At 37.6% G+C, this 22,840-nt stretch overlaps 1 protein-coding gene across 1 annotated transcript in view; it reads right to left on the reverse strand.

Annotated features, from left to right (window-relative positions):
- Positions 1-7,874: 7,874 nt before the first annotated feature.
- The window catches only part of LOC140236830 (uncharacterized), a 61,625-nt gene continuing 46,659 nt past the window's right edge, over positions 7,875-22,840 (reverse strand). The window contains exons 10-16 of the mRNA XM_072316769.1: positions 21,990-22,217; positions 20,634-20,716; positions 19,779-19,883; positions 16,764-16,914; positions 12,597-12,840; positions 8,437-8,737; positions 7,875-8,073 (exon numbers count right to left, since the gene is read on the reverse strand). Of these exons, the coding sequence (XP_072172870.1) occupies positions 7,921-8,073; positions 8,437-8,737; positions 12,597-12,840; positions 16,764-16,914; positions 19,779-19,883; positions 20,634-20,716; positions 21,990-22,217 (1,265 nt within the window). The 3' untranslated portion in view covers positions 7,875-7,920. The remainder of the gene's footprint in view (positions 8,074-8,436; positions 8,738-12,596; positions 12,841-16,763; positions 16,915-19,778; positions 19,884-20,633; positions 20,717-21,989; positions 22,218-22,840) is intronic.

The following is a 22,840-nucleotide window of genomic DNA, read 5'->3' on the forward strand; positions in this document are numbered from 1 at the left end:
GTCATTCAGTTCACGCACACACACACACACACACACACACACACACACACACACACACATCTATCTAATCTTCTGTCAATCTTTATTGCACTGATATTTACAGTTTGTTTTTAGCACGATCGTTTGCTTCAGGCTCAAACCAAAAATCAAGACGTAACAAATCAAAACCTTCATAGAATTTCTAAAATAGTATACCTTTGATAAACATGAGAATGAAATGAGGGATGGGAATATAAAGTTTCCTTAAGATAAATAGAAAACAAAATGAAAAGAGCTTCTTCTTGATTGTTTCACCACGCGATACTGGCTGTACTGTTCTTCTTGAAAAAAAAAAAAAAGTTAACGCATTTGCCCTGACCGATCAATAGTTCTATTCGTGCGGGTAAATCCCCCAAAAGAATGCAGGACGGGGTGGAGTGGGAGTATAGGTTTATACCGCAATCTAAGCATGTGGGTAAGGAAATTAAATGGAACGTAGATGACAAAACCTTTGATGGTGGTTTCATAATCCGTTCTTTAATATTCAAACGTGAGCTGGGGGGGGGGGCAGAGAGTGGGCCATGCTATTTTTAGTAATTTGGGCTATTTACAGAATGGTAAGCAACTTCTAGCTGGCATCCAAAACCAGGCTTTCTAAGAAATTCTAAGTTAACAACTTTTTGGTTTGTTTACCTTTTTTTGGTGATATCTAGGAGATACCAAGTTTCTCACCTGCCTGGAAGTGAGTTAACTGCAAGGGAGCGAAACGAAAGAGTACTTTACAAGTGTATGACAGATGATGTCATTGACAGAATCTTGGTTTGGAAGGGATTTGTTTTTGTTTGTTTGTTGTTGTTGTTGTTTTTTTTTTTGGGGGGGGGGGGGAAGCAAATCTAAGTATTCTGAAGAAATGTAATAGAAGACTTTGAGTATACTATGACACACATTTAGATATTCCTTTGGCCATATTACATAAGTGATAATAGGCGATTATGAATCATTACAAATAACATGTACTGTGCATTGCATGGTCCCTTTAATGAATGTCCAAAGAGAACAGCCACCTATTTTAACACGTCAAGATCTTGGGGGGGGGGGGGGGGGGTTGCAAAGGAAGCCTTAATCTTAAAGTAAAGTATTGGTAGAGATCAGGATTCAGCTTTTAATGCAAGATACTTACTTTATGAAATGTTGATGAGCATACAGTATTCTATGATGAATTCAAATTTATTTCATGAAAATCAGTTTTGAAATAACTGAGATATCCAAAAACAAAGTAAAACAAAGCAATCCTGATAAAAGGTGGGTCCCACTTTTTATCAGATCTTTATATGTTGGATATCTCAGCTATTTCAAAACCGATTTTTCATCAAATAAACTTTGAATTCCCCTTAGAATTGTATGCTCTATAACATTTGAAAAAGTGGATGAACCTACTGAAATTTATCAGGCCTGTCCAAAAATCAGAAAAAACAAAATGCAAAATTTACCAACTGAGAAATTTGTTCTGTAGTGTCAATATACTTACCCGTCAACAAAGATATAAAAAGATTTTGAACAGTTGTGATCTTTTTTTTTTTCTTTTTTTTTTTGAGGCGCACACAGTGTATTTACAGATTGAATTTCTTCTTCTTTTTGTTATTGTTATTTTGGTTTTGTATTGTCCTGGTGTTACTGTATTTTCTAGTTTTCTTGTATAAATAGCATCAGTGCGCTTAGAAAAACTTGTATACCTGTGCCATATAAATGCAATTATTATTATGTGAAATTCTAACAATTAAACCAGCAACTGAAATATGTGTCCTGTCGAGAAAAAAAAAATGGACAGGTAACATCAAACAACAATGACAAAACCACTCATTATTTATCTGCATTTTCAATATATTTGGCTATCATTTGCATGTTATGTTGACCAGGCTACAATTAAATTCATGATAAATATTCTTTTGTAACATATAAAATTACAGCGAAATATCGACATGTTCATCTTGCACATTGTCGCTGATAGGTATTATAGCATATAAGTTACAAGTACACATAAGAAGTAGGCAAAATATGTATATACAGTACATCATACAATACCTTGTCATATTTGACGTAAAGACTTTGTCCCCGTAGCAAAATAAGTGATGATATTAATCCTCTTCGCTGGTGAGGGTAAGAGATAGATAATTCTATCCAACAAAAATTATATTCTACATTTTACAGCTGTCTCTGATACATTCTTCCCGCACTTCAAGCTGGGAGACATTGTAATAATCAGATGATGCATGTCTTACGCAGTGGCATTTTCCTTGAACAGTATACCTACATGCACTCAAGATGAATACATGTAGCAAAATCACCATGTACCGGTAGATGTAGCCGCAGTCACACGTATAAAATAGTGGAATGATGATACCACTCCAAATCTCAAGATTTGTTGAGTCTCCCGATAATTCGTGTATGTGCGAATCCCACTGCTTTCTTTCTGTTCTGCCTCTGCCACTGTGATGAAAATGGCGATGCTACATGATATACCATGATTGCTCACCTGCTGATTGCATAAAAACATATTTGGCAGACACCAACACCTTGTGCTGCTGTTCAATTTTGCACGGACGAAAAAAACAAACAAACAAATACCAGCAGTTTTCTTTTTATCCTTCACAACAATGTGGCGACTCTTGAGCTGTAAAAACGGCAGGCGGCCCATCTCATATATATGTAATAATGTATCCTATGAAATGAATGGACAGATTGAATATGTGGAGAATGAATACATTGTCCCTTTCATTCATGCCTGCTTGATTTAGCCATGTCATGCGACAAACATGCATGCAAGTGTATTGAATTGAATTTCCTTCATACTGAATTCTTCAAAGCTACACAATGAAAAGGTTATTTCATGGAGTGCTGTCCTTTCACCTCTACATCCGACAGTTGTTTGTTTTTCTGTAGTAAATGTTCCCTCCTGTACTAGGATGAAATCATATACACATTCAAGTTGACTTTTATAGAGCAAAATCAGAGGCAGAAGTTTCGAAAAAAAAAACACAAAACACTTGGAATGTAAGAGAGTGTTATAGAATTCCAAATCTTTGACGTTTTGGCATCAGTGCTACAGTTGTGGAAATGACATGGGGCAATGATGTTGTATCTTCAAAGGATTCAGAGTAACTTGCATATAAATCTGAAGTACATTTAAAGTATGAAATTATCACCTTTCATTCTGCTTAATGAAATAAACTGCACACCTTGATTAGCCTGAGTTGTAATGAATGATTTTTCATATTTGGAGGGAGTTAGTTGTCAAGTTCTACACAAGTGACATTGCTTGGTTCTGACAATATGCTCAGTGTGCACACCAACGGTGGAGTTGTGCAAAGATGATGTCATAATCTCATCTAATTTGCATATGACTGTCATCAAAATGGCATCAGCATGAAAGCATTGGAATTGAACACAGTCTGGGTAATGGCCTTATTGCATGCTGTTCGCGACAAGACAGAAACAAAGCATGAATTCATCGTGAGATGATTGCCACATGCAATCATTTTATCTGGCTCAAATCTTTTACCACCATGTCACCAAGTACATGTACATTTGAAGAGTTTCATTGCAAAATGGGTCAAATGCCATTTTTACACATTTTAAAGGAAGTCCATCATCAGACAGTGCACATTAAACCTCTCGAATGACAACTCACTTGTTGAACAAGGATTTTTCTTGAAGCTATGATAAATTATATCCCATATTTTCTTATCATTTTCACTGTTTTTATTTCAGCAGGATTAATTGCAAATATGTCAATTGACAAGAATGGAGTTAACTCCTTTTGCAAATCAAACTTTTCATTTGTATTGTTGGGACTACAAGAAATGTACACCTTCTCAACTTTCAGAGATGGGTCCCTCATCTGCTCTTTTTCTTCCTTTTTTAAGTGCTAAGTTAAAATTGTCCTATAAAGACAAAGCAGATACTGAAGGTCCTATTCAGCTTTGGGGGCAGTGATTCAAAAAATATTCAAGATATCACATTTGATGCATATGCGTAGGTCTTTTGTACCACAAAACATCCTACTATATAAAATTTTTGCAATAAAACCTAAAATATGAGGAGATATTGTTTTTTTTTTCTCAATAAAACGTAACTATAGATGGTTTAGTCTGGAAACATTTTTATCATGACTATTCACATTTTGTATACAAGTATTCAACAATACTGTACTTAACATCAATTTTACTGATTCAAATTTTTTACAGTGGTTGTTTCTATCCCTAACTGTTATTTTAGAACTATTTAAAAGCAGTAATGCTGGGTTTTTGTTTCATCTGCAAATGGTAAACTATGCCTTGAATTGATTTTGGCAACAGTGATATACCCCTCAATAACAATGTGTGCAATCAGGTACAAAGGGCAGTGGGCGACCCAAAGTGTCCAGAGAGTTGGACAATGGACCACAACAACCTACTCACTCCATTGCATAATCCTCTCACACCCAGGTGGCCTGTCTATTATCATTGTAGTTCTAACAGTGTTTGGGGTTGGGGATACAGTGCCTGCATAATTTGGAGGTGTTTCCGTTGCATAACTCTAAATCCGAAAGACTTATCGGTGTCTTTTGTACTTCAGTGGTAATGAGGGGTAGGTTAGTTTGCAAGTCTGAAATTTAGAAGTGATGGAAATTGTCATAATGTGGTGCTGACACATTGTTGCAATATGCCAAACCCAGAGATCGGAGTATTTTCATCTGCAGTATTACTACAAAAGAAATGGCATCCTGCCTACATACAGCATATAAAGAAAGAAACAAGCACTCTGCGAGCGCAAACCCCCGCCATGCCAATAACTCATTTCCACCCATACACGCATGAAATTTCACAATAAAAGAAGCCTTTTGTTACGTCATCAGCTTCCATGCAGCTGTGTGGCGCCTTGGCCGAGCAGATCACGCGCTTTAGTGCGTGTTTGTAAACCTCCAGTACGCACAGCTAGAACTCCACAGTTCATTGACCTTAGATGCCACTTGATTAAAAATCCTACCAAAATCCAGAAAAATTCCCGCATCACTACCAAAATTTAATCACCTATTCCTTGTGTTATTACTGACTTTTCCTGCAACTTTTTGAGTTATTTTGCAAACAGACAAAACAATGCTGATGATCACTACACCTCCTCCTTCCTTGGCAGAGGCAATTACAAGTCCATCATGCAGGCTGCAAACGAGCGAGAGCCATTTACTGATAAAGAGTGCAACTATATAATGTGGATGAATATTGAATGGTGAATACGATACAAAAATATACTATTTTCAATCTATGGTACAGAACATTTTGTTTCATATTTTACAGATATGCATCACAATGCAATCATATACAGGAATTGTCAACAAACATGTTGATATATCCCGAGATTACAGAGTGGCACTAGACGGAAGGACTTCTTCAAAGACACATTGCAGGAGCTAAACACGAGATGGGTGGTATCTGTCAAAAACAAGCTCAATAAAATTCAATAAACACCACCTCAAGAATAACAACTAATATAGACATAAACCCTCACACTGCTAAACACCTAACAGGACTGATTTTACATTTTTGGAAAGAAAGAGAGAGAAAAAATATTTTAGTCACGAAATTAGTGATATACATAGTGTCTGACGTTTTTATTTTGATATGAGGTGCAGAATTTATTGAGAAACAAGGGTAATATGTTACTACAAGACACTAAAAAAGCAACATGGATGTTAATATCAAATATATTATACTCCCTATAGCTAGTCTTATACAAAAGGCTTTGGCACAAGCACTCCAAAACTGCCACATGATTTATCCTTCCCATGCTATTTTGCATCCTTTTCACACTGGGCATTTTTCTTGACCTACGGACACAGCTGACCCTCTGTCATATTGGCTGGTTAAACTGGGGATGGTATGAGAATCTATTCATTTCCTGTTTGAAACTGACGGGGTCATTTACATATTGTATTGGTTTAATGCAAGCCAAACACCCTACCATATCATGCACTTACATGTACTTTCCTGTGCAATTGCTTTAGTGGGCAGTTCCACTATGCAGTGTGCTATTGATCTGAATTACTCAGAATGACAATGATATGTACTTCTGCTGCATTTTGGTGTACGTAAATCTTTCTTCACTTTTCTTTTCTTGCTATTCACGTACATGTACAATGAAACGTGCTGGTATCATTGCAGAACAAATACATCTTCTGTATAGGTTGTTAGCACCTCACACTGGTACCAATCATGTAAAGGAACTAATGCGCAATGCAAATGCATGTTGAATTAATGTTGTTTCAGAATACCCTCAACATCACTTATGAACCCCAAAGAACATCTGAATGTGTGTCACATATTTTATTATATTTTTTTCTCCTAATTTTTTTTTTTTTTTTTTTTCAGAAATATTACTTTGAAAAGCCCACGAAAAACCTCCCGAACCTTCGTTCGGTTAATATCATTATTTGTCAATCAAGTGCTCATATTTGATTAAGAAAAGACATTGGAATGCACCTCTCCCTACACTGAGTATAATCTGCACGTTCCCTGCGATGTCTTTTGTTAGTCATATTTAGTGACAGGTAAACATGCAAGTTCTGCTCAATCTACAGGAAGGTGCATTGCAATGAGTTCAGTCTGTTAACCCGTTGAGGACGAGTCACGAGTATACTCGGGCAAGTGTCTATGGGAAATGCGTGTTGTAGCAAAATAGTCTGTTGTCAATGAGTTAATTATTATAGTATTTGTGAGTACCAGTGATTTACAGATGATGTCATTGACAGAATCATGGTTTGAAAGTTGTTGTTGTTGTTTTTTTTTATAACTTATTTGGCTGTATCCGAATTATCTGTTTAAAAAAAAAAAAAAAGAAGAAGAAGAAAAATTACAATAGAATATATTGCACACATTGAGACATTCTTTTGGCCACATATGTAATGATCCATGTATCATGAATCCATACAAGTTAACATGTACTAGATTTTTTTGATAACCACACAATTCTCACAGGATGCATCAGCTTTATGTAGAGATATAAAAAGGCAATTCTTCTTAACTTTTAAAGAGATGCTGTAGTTGTGTGGAACAAATGGATCCAGCTGACATACACATATTTGTAGTTGTCAGTGTTTGTAGAAACGCTGTCAGAATCAGATGATAGTTCATCCTCCATAAACATGCCATTTTCACAACTCAGAATAGCCAGTGGCTTTTAATATATTCTTTGATGACCTATCTTGAACAAATACATAAATGTACATGAAAATTCATGAAAAGAAATGCACCAGATAAACATGAGACATAGCATAAGGGGATGTATAAGAAGCCCAAGATTACGCTGTGGTAAAAGATCGAAAGCTATGATGTGATTAACATTAATTTTGTTTTTGTTTTGTTCTCCGACTGTAGCAAATTTATATGAACAAAAGAAAATAGGAATTTAACATGAGGAAGTCTACATAACAACTACTCCTTACCTCCAATAAAAATGAGCAATGACAAAGAGAGAGAGAGAGAGAGAGAGAGGGAGAGAGAAAGAAAGCAAGGGAGAAATAATGACTGGAAACAAAAATGTTGGTACTAAATGCCCATCAGTTCATTACTGTTCAGTTTCCAAGACCATGACTGTGTACAAAGTTCATGAGACCTTTGCTGCATAGCACTGACGTTGCCCATCATCCTCACAAACTTGATTTGTCTTGAAGAAACAATGACAATAACTTTGTTTTTCCCCCTGGTTTGCTTCACAGAATCCTGCAAAAACATGCTCATCCACTGACGTGTAAGTTCTAATGGTCCATCCATGATTCCAGCTGTAAGTAAACAAAGCAAAGATTCCTTGCCAACACATAGCCCAGATGATCATACATTGTACATTCCGCGAGCTACGTGCTCGTTTCTTCAAAGCGTCAGAGATTCCCACGGGAGGTTCGGCTTCGGCTCAGTCGACGATGTGAAAGATGAGTTCCAGAATCACCGGAGCGCCCTCGTGCTGTGACACGGCGCCATGTACCACTGGGATCAACTCATTGTCCAGGTTGTTCATGTACTGAGGCGGGAGAAGGTGACCTTTTGACCCTGACTCGTATCCCACCTATATCAAAGTTAAACAGACACACAAAGTCACTCAACATGGCTTCCTAAGGGGAAGTAAAATAAGGCATCCTATTCACATTGCCATGGCAAGTTAGTATGCAAGTTTCGCAGTAAAAACAAGTATTTATGTAGTACATCAATTTTTACACATCATATTACATGGAAATGTCAAATCAAATTGCATTTTTTTTTTTTTTGGTCAACTGGATGAAAACATACATGAGTATGCACATATGCAGTATGCATTTGAGAACACACAGATACATTTTTGAGCTGCTCAAGGCAAAAAATTCAATGACACAAAAATATTGATGTTTACAGTAAATGAATGAACCAGATAGGAATGACAGGGGTAACGCACCTGTTCCATGTCAATAGTGACCCTGAGCCCCAGCTTGACGAGGCCCGCCTCCCGAAGCTCGTTGAGATTGGGGCTGAGTGCCAGGCAGAAGGCCGTGGCCAGGCTCTCGGCCAGACGGCTGAGGTCCACCGGCTCGGGCACGTTGGGCCGTCCCAGGGTCTCCCCCTCCCCCAGCCCGTTCTGCAGGAAGAAGACCTCGGTCCAGCGGATGGCCCGGCTATGGCCATGGTAATCCGTGCTGTTGTGGATGCGTACACTCTCCACACCGGCCAGGGAGCGGCCATCAATGGGACTTGTCACCCTGATGAATTATATAAAAAACAAGACAACAAAAATGACAAACAAACAAAAAGTTTAGAAAGGAGAACAACCACATGTTAACAAATTCATGGATGCTACATCAGTGCAAATCTTGATTATGAATTCAACCACTTGTAAAAAGTGTCCTACAAGTCCCAAGTTGCACAATGTTGTACTGAGTATTTCATTTTTGCATTTTTCATGAGTCAGGTGCTATTTCTGTATTTAAAGACATGCAATAATTTTGACTCTGATCCCAATATGAATGTAACAATTACTTATACATTTCTCTGCTCAGTACCATACTCCATGATCGCGAAATTAACCACTCGCGAAATCGTCGGGAAGTCCCAATTTGCGAATTTAAAGGCATATACAGTACGACAGTACAGGGAAACTGCGTAATAATGAAGACTTAAAAACTAACACAATTACCTTGTTATATTACACTTCTCACTGTATCAGGGTATCAAAAAAAAAGAGAAAGAAATATAAATATTGGGGACCTGCAAAACATTCTTGTTATACGAGGGCTTTGCTACAAAAAGTCACCCCATTATAACAAGCTCACTTTCAACACGATTTAGCTTTTAACAAGGTGAATTCGGTGGTCCCAATTTTCCATAACAGTATCTATTTGGTCTCTTTTTTTTTTTAATATCTACAACGAGATACCAGTTACAACAGGGTAAAATCGGCAGTCCCAGCGACCTTCTTTTACCACGGTTTCCCCGCATCTGACCTCTTCATAAGGCCAAAAAAAAAAAATTGTTTGTTTGCCCTTAATTGTCAAAACCCAAGAGGGTCGGTAGGTCGGTTTTTTTTTTTTTTTTTTTTTTTTTTTTTTTTAATACAGGGTACCCTTTTTTCCACGTCAATGCACTCAAAACTCCAAGAGATTCATTCAAATTTACGTCTTGCCAGGGCCCGGTAAGCGAGGTAGAAACACTCACTGACAAACACTTATAACGTTCATCTTTGTTAAATTTTGCAAACAGCTCCAAAAAAGTACCTTCCAGTGAGATGCTGGCAACTGAACTACAAACAGTTTTGGTGCCATGACAGCTGGTAACGGATGCTGCAAAAGTAGCCATTTTGTGAAGGGCTGCACACTAACCCATTTTTTCTGCCGGTTCGACCTGTCTTTGTCGGACCGGTAAATGCCCCGTTTTACCATTTTTTACAGGTCCGAACAGAAAATTTACCGGTCAACAACGACAACATAAAAAACATTAAATGACTTGCAAACTTATTTTCTTGTTTTTTATGGATGTACCCCCCCCCCCCCATGTACATTTTACAGATTAATATTTATTTAAAATTTGCATTATCTATTGCACAAGAAATTTAGAAATAAAGACAGGAAAAAATTAGAATGTTTGTTTGGATGTAAATTAGTGTAAAATGATAATGAACAAAATCAGATTGTATCAAATGCGTTTGTGACTTTTTCTAAACATCAGCGCACGAACTTGCTGCGTAACCTGCTCTTGGTGGTCAGTTGGATTGCGATGATTTAATGAATTATTTTAGCTGTGACATTTTCTGATGCACGCGATACAAGGGGTTCTTTATTTTTCGCATTTGTGCATGCGTTCTTGAAAGTACGACATGCAGGGCCGAATTCGCAATCCTTTTTGCGCCCATTTCCACCTCAAATATTAGCGGGATTGTGACGATTTCATAAATTACTTCGGCTGTAATATTTTACGATGCACACGCCAAAAGGGGTTGAAAAGGCGTCCTTTATTTTTTCCCGATAAACTCTTCGAATTTCGTAAGTTCGTTCTTAAAAGATGTACCACACGGCCGAATTCATGATACTTTTTTGCGCCTATTTGTCAGCGGGATTGTGACGATTTCATAAATTACTTCGGATGTAATCTTTTGTGATGCACGCACCAGCTAGAATGGTTGAAAATGCGTTCTTTATGTTTCTCCCCATAATCTCTTCGCATTCCGTATAAACAAAATGCGTTCTTAAAAGATATACGACACGGCCAAAAATCATGATTCTTTTTGCGCCTATTGTTTCCTCAAACTTCAGCGGGATTGCGATGATTTTATGAATTATTATTCGGCTGTAATCTTTATGATGCACGGGCCAAAAGGGGTGGAAAATGTGTCCTGTATTTTTCTCCCTATAATCTCTTCGCATTTCGTACATGCGTATACTTGTACGACACGGCCGAATTTGCGATCCTTTTAGTGCCTATTTCTACATCAAATATCAGCGGGATTGCGATATTTCGTTAATTATTTCGGCTGTAATCTATTGTGATACATGCACCAGAAGGGTTGAAAATGCGTTCTTTATTTTTCTCCCGATAATCTCTTCGCATTCATGCATGCGTTTTCAAAACTATACACTGCATGCAGGGCCGAATTCGAGATTCTTTTTGCGCCTATTATTGTTTACTCAAATTTCAACGGGATTGCGAAATTTTCATGAATTACTACTCGGCTGTAATCTATATCACGCAAGCGCCAAATGGGGATAAAAATGTGTCCTTTATTTTTCTCCCGCTAATCTCTTCCCATTTCGTACATGCGTCCTTAAAAGGTATAGACACGGCCGAATTCACGTTCCTTTTTGCGCCTATTTCTACCTCAAATATCAGCGGGTTTGTGGCGATTTCATTAATTACTTCGGATGTAATCTTTTGTAATGCACGCACCAGAAGGGTAAAAATGTGTTTTGTATTTTTCTCCCCATAATCTCGTCGCATTTGTGCATGCGTTTTTGATAACCAACACGGCATGCATGACTGAATTCAAGATCCTTTTTGCGCCTATTATTTCGTCAAATTTCAACGGGATTGCGTTGATTTCATGAATTTTTATTCGGCTGTAATCTTTTATGATGCACGTACCAAAATTAATGTGTCCTTTATTATTTTTTTTCTCCTCTATAATCTCTTCGCATTTCGTACATGAGCTTTTGAAAGGTGTACGACGCGGCCGGCCGAATTCATGATCCTTTTTGGGACGATTTCTACCTCAAATATGTAAGCGGGACTGCGATGATTTCATGATTTATTTTTCTCCATAGTATTATATCTTCACATTTTGTGCATGCGTTCTTAAAAAGTACACGGAAGGGCCGATTTCGTGATCCTTTCTTCATTGTGAGATCATTCTGAACGAATGAAAATATTCATTTGTGAAATGACTGTGTAAAATGAAACTGTTGTCCCAAACGCAATCAGATTCATTTACTGTATCGCTGAATATCGAATATGTTTTTACTTTTCTAAAAATCGACACAAGTAAATTAGTTCTAACATGTCAACTGCCACGCTGCTGCGAAGCCGGGATCGGATCGTGAGTAAAATGACCCAGAAATGCGTGCGCTTCTAATTCTATCAATGCTTCTTGTCTGGCATGACCGCCGATCGCAAGCAAACGAAAAGCAGTTACACTGTACATGCTTTGCATGTATTGCATGGCATGGCAGTGCGTGAGCAGCGCCAATGCGCAAGCTTGCGCGAATAACTGGTCGCCAGTGTGCAGCCCTGTACTAAGTGCATTATACATGCATTGATTGGATTTCGTGCGCGGCCCGAACACAATTACGACGGGTCGATGAGATGAAAAGAAAACAAACATTTTTAGACTATTTTTTATTCTTTCTCTAGCTTAAAATTGATAATTTTGGGTTTAAAACCATTCACAAATTTGTAGAAGATGAAATTTGTGGAAAAAAAAAATAAACTTGAAAGAGCAAAAAAAAAAAAAAAAAAAAAAAAAACGCGACCCGAAATTTCCGTGATTTTCGGTCGGTCGCGAAGGGCAAACAAACCATTTTTTTTTTTTGGCCTAATGAGGTTCCACTGTACTAGATATGAGTGGCTTCTCACCCGACGTTGAAGTTGGTATCATCGTCCACCCACTGGACCAGCACGGTTTCCTCCGGCACGAGGGATTCACTGCTGCCGCACGGGATGGTCACCTCCTGCATCTGCCTCATGGCCTCCTTCAGCTGTGCCATGGTCTCCGGCCGGATCTGGACCATCAGACCGTCCTCCACGATGCTGGACTTGGCCGTCAGGCCCGAGCTGGCCTTGAGCGCCCCGTTGAAGACCACGAAGCTGGCCCCTGTCACTGCAACAGGCCCACATGGAAAGAATGGCATGTAATTTGTGATACACATGTTTACTGCAAAGGCCGCTTGAAAAAATACTGTGTGATTTGTGGTATACATGATTACTGCAAAGGCCATGCGTAAAGAACATACATGATTTGCGATGCACACAACTACCTATGAGGTGATTCCCCTGGAATCATTATGATGTAACAGCATCCATGGGGTAACTCTAGGATGGTCTGAGAAAAAGACTGGAAGAAAATGCTCTTGGACTTATACAGGCACCTTCTTCCAAACTAAAGAAATTCTCACAAATCTCAAAACTCAGCATCGAAGTAAAGTGCATTATCTAATTTTGAAGGAAAAAATTGCATTAATAAACATTTCGATTGAGAGAATGCAGCAATATTAGTGGAACACGTGAGTGAAAGTGTGAGAAAAATTGGACAATCCGTTCAAAAGTTATGAATTTTTGAAGTGTTAGTGTTGCCATCGCTGGAGAAGAAGACTACTACAGTTTGTGACGTCCCATGTGTAGAACGATATAAAGAAAATTAATGTTTTCACTTTTCTACCACAACAAAAGAGCACTTGACTTTCAGAAGACAGGTGGTATAAAGTGACCCTTAACACATGTTAGTAAAAACTTAAGGGAATGTGTACGTTTTTCAAAAAATGACCCTTTGTGGAATTCACTTTATATTTTCCTTGTATCATTTTATGTATGTGACGTTATAATCTGTAGTAATCTTCTCATCAAGTAGTGACTGCACAGAAACTTTAAAAATTCATGTTTGAACAGATTTTCTGAATTTTCTTCAAACCTTCACTGATGTGTTCTACTAATATTGCTGCATTCACTCAATCCACGTACATGTATATCTAGGTGAACTTGTCCCATAAGTGATAACCCACTGAGGACAGGCTGATTTTGCTTTGACAAACATTCCCTACAGACACCTGCCAGAGTTGGCGTCAATGGGTGAAGCCTTATTGTGCTTTGTTCATTAATGGGCTAGCATGCCTGAGTGCTTTCTTTGCCAATTCATGTCAGTCCAGAACTCAAGTGTCAACCAATGCAGATTACCTAATCCCCTAATCCCTGTTGCATCAGCATGACCTTTCTCTTTTGGACTGAGGCGCAATGCTTTACATGTGTGGGCTTCCTAATCTACAACTAATTCAAGTTTGAGTGGATTACGAAACAGTGAGGTGGAAGGGCACACAAAGGGTTCAGCCTACTGGATTTCTTCCTTTTTTTCGTCAGACAATAAAACCAGTTTACGTAAGTCAGAACTGGACAACATTTTACGTCACACACCAGGCCATACTCATCAGAGAGTGGTAGTTGAGGTCTGCCAATTAAACAAGGCCATTGTCAAAATCCCAATCACAAGCTTCTCACTATGTTATTGTTGGTTAAGCCTCTTCCTCTTTTGAGAAGAGGCACATTGCTCTACATGTGAGTCTGGTGAAAAAAACAAAACTAGAAATGTTGCTATGGCGACTGGTATGCCTCCACCATAATGCATGGTTCTCCTGATAGGTCTATAGTACAATGTCTTGACAATGTGTGAAGACAGTTTCACATAATTGACAAAATATTAAAATGACAAGTTTGTCACAAATGTGTTGAATGTTCACTTTCCTTAAGCAAGGTTTAATTGGACGACTGGCTATACTGTCTAAGAGTGCAGGTATTTGGGGATTTGAGGATTTGTACCTGACTTTTGATCCTTTTATACGTTTAAGGAAGAAATTACATTTAGCACTTTCACTTCACCTTTGACCTTTTGGCAAGAAACTTCCAAGAGAATCTCTATTGGGTGATACATGCAAACACTAAAGTTTCAAGAAAAATCCTGCAGGCATTGCATAGATAAGAGGGAAATAGTGACATTTTGATGAGTTGACCTTGACCTTTCACCCCTGACCTTTGACCCATGACCCCTAAATTCCCTAAATGATCACTGCTAGTTAGTACATGCATATGTACTAAGTTCCATGAAGATATCTTGAAATATTTGAGATATGGAGAAAAAAAAGAAATTTTAACATTTTCACTTGACCTTTGAACCTTGACCTTAGAACTCATGAACCAAAACTCTCTGGTGAATATTTATTTGGTAGTTCATGTATACACTAAGTTTCAAGAAAATACCTTCAGGCACTGCATAGATATGGGGGAAATAGGGAGATTTTGAACATTTGACCTTGACCTTTTGACCTTTGACCTCAAGCATGTGCACCCAAAAGTTGATAGGCACAACTTCACCCACTCATATATACACATGCCAAGTTTCATTAGGATACCTCAAACTGTTTTTGATTTACGCTGTCCACAAAAATTGATTACGGACGGACGGAAGGACGGACGGACAGACGGACAACCCGAAAACATAATGCCTCTGGCGACACTTCATGGCGGAGGCATAAAAAATGTGAGGATATAGTTTCACAGACTTTCCAGCACACAAGTCTATACACACACTCACCAATCTTCATTGCTCAGCACCTTATCAAAGGGGAAATCCTGTCCAAAAATAAATTAGTCTGATAAAAAAAAAGAGTAAAATCTTACAAATTCAAACGGTAAAAATTCAACTGAAATTGGATGAAAAATAAGGAAGTTATGAAATTTTGAAGTTTTCCTTAGTTCTGCAAAACAGTCCTTGTAGAGTAGATATGAATATGCAAATGAGTGAGCTGACCATGTCATACCCTCACAATTATTCCATTGCTCGTGTACAAAAAATGACAAAAATTCAATGTTTCTGTCATTGAAGTCTAAAACATGATGTTATTCCTGGTTGAATAACTTCAGAATAGTGTTCAGTTAGATATATTAGGATTTGAGCCCCTGGCATGATTGCATTTGAATGAAAAACTGGAAATTCCAAAATTTTATGTACAAACTATATGTCAAGTTGTGAGGGTATGACATGCTCACTTTGCCATTTGCATATTCATATTGACCATTCAAGAACTGTTTCCTATGAAATTAGCAAAACTTCCAAATGTCATAACTTCCTTATTTTACCACTGAACTCGTAATATTTTACTCTTTCTTATCAGATAACTTATATTTGGACTGGATTTCCTCTGTCTTGCACATACCTGCAGCACAACCCTTTCTCATTCATGCTTAGAGGATAACGGCATGCAAGTCAATCATACATGCTTGAGTACTATATAAACATCTTTCTTTCTTTTTTTAGGGGGGGGGGGGTTATTTTCGTAAATTTTGTGAGTCAGATGGTATTTGTGCATTCAAAGGACAAGTTCACCTTCATAGAATGTTGACTGAGTGAATGCAGCAATATTAGTAGAACACATCAGTGAGAGTGAGGAAAATGGGACTATCCGTTCAAAAGTTATGAATTTTTAAGTTTCTGCACAGTCACTACTGGATGAGAAGACTACACAGTGTGTGATGTCACATGCATAGAATGATATATAATAAGTAAAACATAAAGAGAATTTAAAAAATTTTATTTTTTGAAAAAAAGTACACATTTCCTTGACTTGTCACTGAAGTATGTACAAGGGTAATATCCTTCCCCCTGCTTTCTGAAAGAGGCAAGTCAAGTGTTCTTTTATCATGCGAGAAGAGTGAAAATATGTTGACTTTTCTTTATATTTTCTTTACATCATTTTACACGTGACATCACAAACTTTTGTCCTTTAAGAACATACGAAAATATAAACTCTGATCCTGACCAGAATGCAATGTGCACACGTGTATGTGCTGGTATGCAGTACACAGTACATGAGCAAGGTCCGTGATAAAAGTATATTCCATGGTTGCGAATTTAATCACTCCCAAAAATGTCAGGAACTCCCCACTCGCGAAAAATCAGATTTGCAAAATATATGGCATATGAAGTAGCTGATTCAACTTGTCACTGTTTCCCTGAAGGGCAAGTGGGTGGGGCCTCACCTTTTCGCGGCTTGTTCTGGATGTTGATGGCCTGCGTCTGGTACGTGCCCTGGTCGTTCTGCATGCAGACCAGATGGGAGTCGGCATCCTGACTGAAGGCTGCGGCTAGCGCCATCACATGCTCGTTGGAGTTGTTCAACACTTTCATGAGCTACAAAGAACCCACACATACATGTACATGTTAAGAATGTCAACATCCTCAAACTGGTGATTAGTAATAAACATTCACTCAAATTCAAGAAGGTGGTTTAAACTTAGACCATAGTACAAGACCATGGTCTATAATGAGTGTGAAATAAGCGTATCTTTGACATGCGTGTATCAATGCGCGTTTGGTACTGGCCATCTGTTGGCGTACGCAATCTGTCAATCGTATTTACGCGGAAGAAATTTGCATAAACCATGGTTTACACCATGGTTTACACCATGGTTTCAATTGAACCACCTTCGTAAATTCGTGCAAATGGGTTTCAGATGTGGATGCAATTAATTTCCTAAACCCCTGGTTGATCATACACTATGAAAGGTGATACAGAAAACATTTTCGGTTGGGGAGAGATATACAGCTGTAAAAGTAAGCTCCAACCAACAGTATATTTGACTAGCTATTTTCCACTTTAATTTACTTCCTCAAGTCAATGATTCTTTGGCACCTTCACTGCCCATCTGGTGATGGGATCAATGGAACATGAATAGATGACAATGTGTCTTCAGGACCCCTAATCAAGGCAGAGTTATTCTTTATAAGGATCACTTCTTTGATTTTCCTGGGCCAAACGTAGGACGGTTTCAGAGTCAATTATGAAGGCGCGGCAATACGGTGCAATTAACTCGCCAAAAGCATATGACCTCGAAGCCTCATTTGCATGAAGTAGACAGCTTGTGTACGCAAAACCACTGGGGAAGTGTTGCAGGACAATTGCAATTCATATCTCATCTCAGAAACCATCGAATGATTAAATCTATACAGCAAATTGAAGAAGAAACTATTCTCTGACTCGCAATGTTAGTTATTTTTGGTTTTATTGAGGATAAACCTGTGAAAATAATGTCAAAACTTAGCTTCCAAAACAGAAAATTTGGTCTCAAAACAAGTGTCTTTTTTTCACATTTTCCTTCAATGCCCCAAAATAAAACTTCAGTATATGACTTATGGTAGTATATTCATACTGTGTTCCAAATATCTTTTCTGTATAATTTGGCGCACGGTTATGTCGGGAAAAAATTGAGATCACTGTCACTTGTGACCCATGTAAAATCCATAGCGTAAGCAGTATGCACTCTGATGTATAGGTTTTTGTGCTGCCTGAAACAGTTGAAGCACATTGCAGGGTTCCTCTCTTGCCCACTCACCACCCTGTGGACCGAAAACCGAACCCTATCGCATTGCGCCGAACCTGACACGCTGATTGGCTAAGCGTGCACTGACCAGTAGAGAACGCATGCGCAGGAGGATGATCTAATTGTGCATGTCCAGTATTTTCTCTTAAATTCGGTTGTCTTTTTGCTCTTATTTTCACCAAACTACTAATTGCGCAAACACGAAACTTCGCAGGTAGTGAGTCTGGTGTCTACAGACTAGCAATATGTTAATCAAATGCATATTCATGCAGGGGCAGACTTATGTCCAGAAAAAAATTATAACCCTTTCCCACCGTTGACTCAAACAGAAAAACACACATATCTCTAAAGATACATCAGCATTTTCGCCCAAAAATCATATGAAGGATGATATATCCATATTAGATATATGTGTGAAGTTTCAAGGGATTTGGTGGTAAAATAAGGGAGATATGAGAAGGTGAACTTTCGAGATTTTTTTGTCCTTCCCTCCGCACAGTGTTAGATGACCGTTACGAGTTCAAAAGCTTTGGCCTCTTTTCGGTGAGTTAATTGCACCGTATCGCCGGGGCTGTATGAGGACATCATACCATCCAAAGCAAGGTTTTTATTTCAAGTGTAAATGATAAATTTACAGTCAGTTTTTTATTATTATTAATATCATTATTATTATTATCATTATTATTATTATTATCATTATCATTATTATTATCACTATTATTATTATCATTATTATTATCATTATTATTATTTTTATCACTATTATTATCATTATCATTATCAGTATCATTATCATTATTATCATTATTATTATCATTATTATTATCATTATTACTACTACTACTACTACTATTACTACTACTATTATTATCATTAATATCATCAATATTCTTTAATTGTACATTGAAGCTGGATATCATACATTGCACACTGCCATGGTATATTATTCTGTTTTGTTAAAATTGATGTATTTTTCATTAAGAAATAAGAAAATACAATGAAATAAAATAAAGAGTGATAAAAATATATAAGGGATTGGCCACTGAGAGGGAGTGCCAACAGGTACATGTCTAACTTGGGGGGGGGGGGGATTCTGAAGAGCAATCAGGGAGTTTCTTGTGTATCACACAAATCTCTAACAAGGAAAGAAAAGTATTCCCACATCAGGAAGGCTTATATATATATATATATATATATATATATATATATATATATATATATATATATATATATATATATATATATATATATATATAGATATAGATATATAGATATATATACTCCTAGATGGGTCATTTGGAAGACATTTCCATTTGTTTTATATGCAAATTTATTATTACATGTTCAATGGCAGTTTACGCAATGGAGACACGAAAATTGTCTCCTTAATGACCAGTTGTCTCCCTAATGAAGACACTTCCCCCCAATATGTCTCCCTAAGGTGCCAACTAGGGATATATATATATATATATATATAGATATATATATACACACACACACACACACATGTATAAATATATTTTTTTGTTCGGGGGGGGGGGGGAGGGGTGGGGGTCAGGATAGTACGAAAATGTCAATATTTCAGTCAGCTTCCTGCTGTATCGAAGAGACTAGGCTGCACTGCAATCGAGAGCAACCACCAATCAGATCAGGTGCAACATACCATGGACTCACCTCATCGTATCTATTTCGCGGAAACTTGATGACCGTCTGTCTGTCCTGCATGTGGATGACCACTCCTCTGATGACCGGCAGCTTGTACTGGTAATTCTTGAAGTCCTGACGAAAATTAATGAATATGAAAGTAAATAATGATCCATGAATGTTTCTTCTTTCATGACATAAATCTACATCAGCACCTTTCTTTAGAATTGATGCAAACTAGCCTTCCTAAAATGGCACTATGATGGGCAAAAGACAGCACAAATGGTGGGAATTACAATGTACTTCCTTTGCAGAAAGCTCAGAAAGAAAGAACAATGACAGAATATCACCCCTCTTCTTCAGTTCTACTGAAAGATTTTAAGGTTCATCTTTAGTATTTAAGCCTGTAAATGCCTGCATTAGATAGTCATTGCCAAAATAATATCCTGCAGAATTTCAAAATAGGCTAGCAATTTCTTCATTGAAAATAATAAAAACAAAGCATTAAAAATAACCACCAGCTATCATTGCTGAGCAAGTTAGAAACATCACAATTTCTTTTATCCGTCTAATTCATTCATGTACCAACTCTAAAACTGTAAATAAAAAAAGAAAACAATATCACGTAAAGAGTAGGTTGATTAGCTTTTGATGGCCATACTAGTGCCATAACGAAAAAACCACACTTCCTTATACTGCACTACAGGCTTACTCAAATCGAATAACACACACTTTACTGAATTGATTGGGAACAAGCAGATTTGAGTGACTGATCTATATTGCAAGCATTCTCTGATGTTAATTGCTCCATCAAACCATTTTACAATCGACATCACTCAACTCGGGGCAATGCCCCTACTCTTGCTGCGGAGCTCTTTTACTTACAGCAAGCAGGTTCATAATGGTGTGGCCAATCTCGCCAAAGACTGGTTTTCTAAACCTTACGCTCATCAGTGGACATGGGTAATCTGCACAGGAGTGAATAAACAGTAATAACATAACTACTTATATATCTTATTTCAACTACCTATACCACCCAGATATTTTTGCAAACGAGGAAGTCGCAGACATTTTCGATAAAGGGTTTCATGATTTGACACAAGGTAAATTGTCAGTGCACAAATGCCTATCCGAGTACCAATATTTTCACGTTTTCTTAAATTTGCAGCCCTACAGTGATTCGCGAAATCACGAAGATCATGAAAATCCTTGCAAAATAACAGCTTTTACAGTAAACAGTAATGATCAATGCTGCCACTCCTAAAAATACAGTACATGTACTGAGAGTATGCTAGAATACCCATCCTGAGTAACACTGGAGAGTCAAAAATCCCCTTCTGCTCTGCTTTAATTGCTTTATAGAATACATTTTGATGATCATTTCTACAAATGCCCTCTTAAGTGGGGCTCATCACTCAAATATTTATTCATCCATTTATCTACAGATGTATCTATCTATCTACCATGGTACCTTTCTATAAACTTATGTCTGTAAGTCAATCACCTCCTCGCTATAAAGTCAAATATTTTGTTGTTGGGTTGAATTTATAGTATTTTTCAAACGTAATGCATATCATGCCCCCAAAAGTTGTAAATCATTTAATACTTATTTTTGTTACTTGTCTCACATTCTGCTGCAATTTTGTCATTCTTATAATTACATTTCTTTCATCTTTCATTGTTCATTTGCTTATCAATGATGAATACAGTCTCAATGCAAAGCTTTTCAAAAACTCACATTTGAATTCTGTGCAGAGGATTGAATACATACAATCACTGGTCACTGGAGAGCTTATTCTCAATACAAAACTCCTTAAAGGGATGGTATAGTATTGGTAGAGATATGAATTGGGCTTTCAACTTTTTGCGAGATACCAAGAAACCACTTAAATGAAATAGTACAGACCATACCATGCTATGAGGAATTCAAAGTTTATTTGATGACTATCAGTTTTGGAATGGCTGAGAAATCCAAAAACAGAGTAAAACAAAGCGATCGTAATAAAAGATGGGTCCCACCTTTTATTAGGCGGGCACTATTTTGGATATCTCAGCCATTTCAAAACCAATTTTCATCAAATAGACATTGAATTCCTCTTGGAATTACTATTCTTTCATATTTCATAAAAGGTTTCTCATTATTTCACACACAAAAAAAAAAATATTAGAAACCTGAAGTTGGGTCTCAACCAAAACTATATGATCCCTTTAAACAAATTGTTTCTCCCCAAAAAGACTCACATCTGAACTCAGCGCCGAGCCTGAGAAGCAGCCTGAGGGGAAAGACCTTGGCCCAGGGGGTCTCCCACTTCTGGAGGAGGACGGCCACCAGGTAGGGCGCCTCGGGCAGGATCAGCTTCTGCAGGCACTGGAAGGTGGGGCGGATGTAGAGGAAGCCCCCGTGGTCCCTGCTACCAAGGAAACTGCCTCCAGAAAACAGGGTGTGGCTCATGTCTGTTACTGTGATGCCTACAAAAGAATCACACACAAAAAAAGATGCTTCCTTTGCTAGTTGCTATTCAGAATTTTACAGCCAACATTATGGGCCTCTTCTTATCAACAAATGCACCAATACATGTGCACGATCACTACGAGTGTGAGCAAAACACAATCATATTGCTCTATATAAATTTTATAAATTCTTTTTCTACCATACACCAGGAAATTACTGAGATGACTTGTAAATTGGTCTAAACTGATACTCCCATTTGGCAGTGGGTGAATAGAACGTTACGAGATGATTGATTGTGTCCTAGCAATCACACTGACATTCACTCCAGCACTGAAGATGAGTGGATACTGCTGTGGCCTGATTTGCTGATCATTGATTATGAATTAAAAATATATATATATATATAGAAATATGTAGCAACCACAATCAGGTGTGCTCAGAGACTGTAGTATGTCCGGTAAACTTTTGTGGTTTATGTTTTCCATTTTCGCCATTACCCAACTTAAATCTTGTTATCACGATATTCTTTCATGCATTTTTTATACATACATTGTAAGTGTACATTTTAGAGCATAAATCAACAGTTTTGCAGGCAAGTGAAAATTATGTTCTCCCTTTAATAAAGGTACTACATTCTAAT

This window comes from Diadema setosum, chromosome 13, assembly GCF_964275005.1.
Source record: "Diadema setosum chromosome 13, eeDiaSeto1, whole genome shotgun sequence".
Classification (NCBI taxonomy): Eukaryota; Metazoa; Echinodermata; class Echinoidea; order Diadematoida; family Diadematidae; genus Diadema; species Diadema setosum.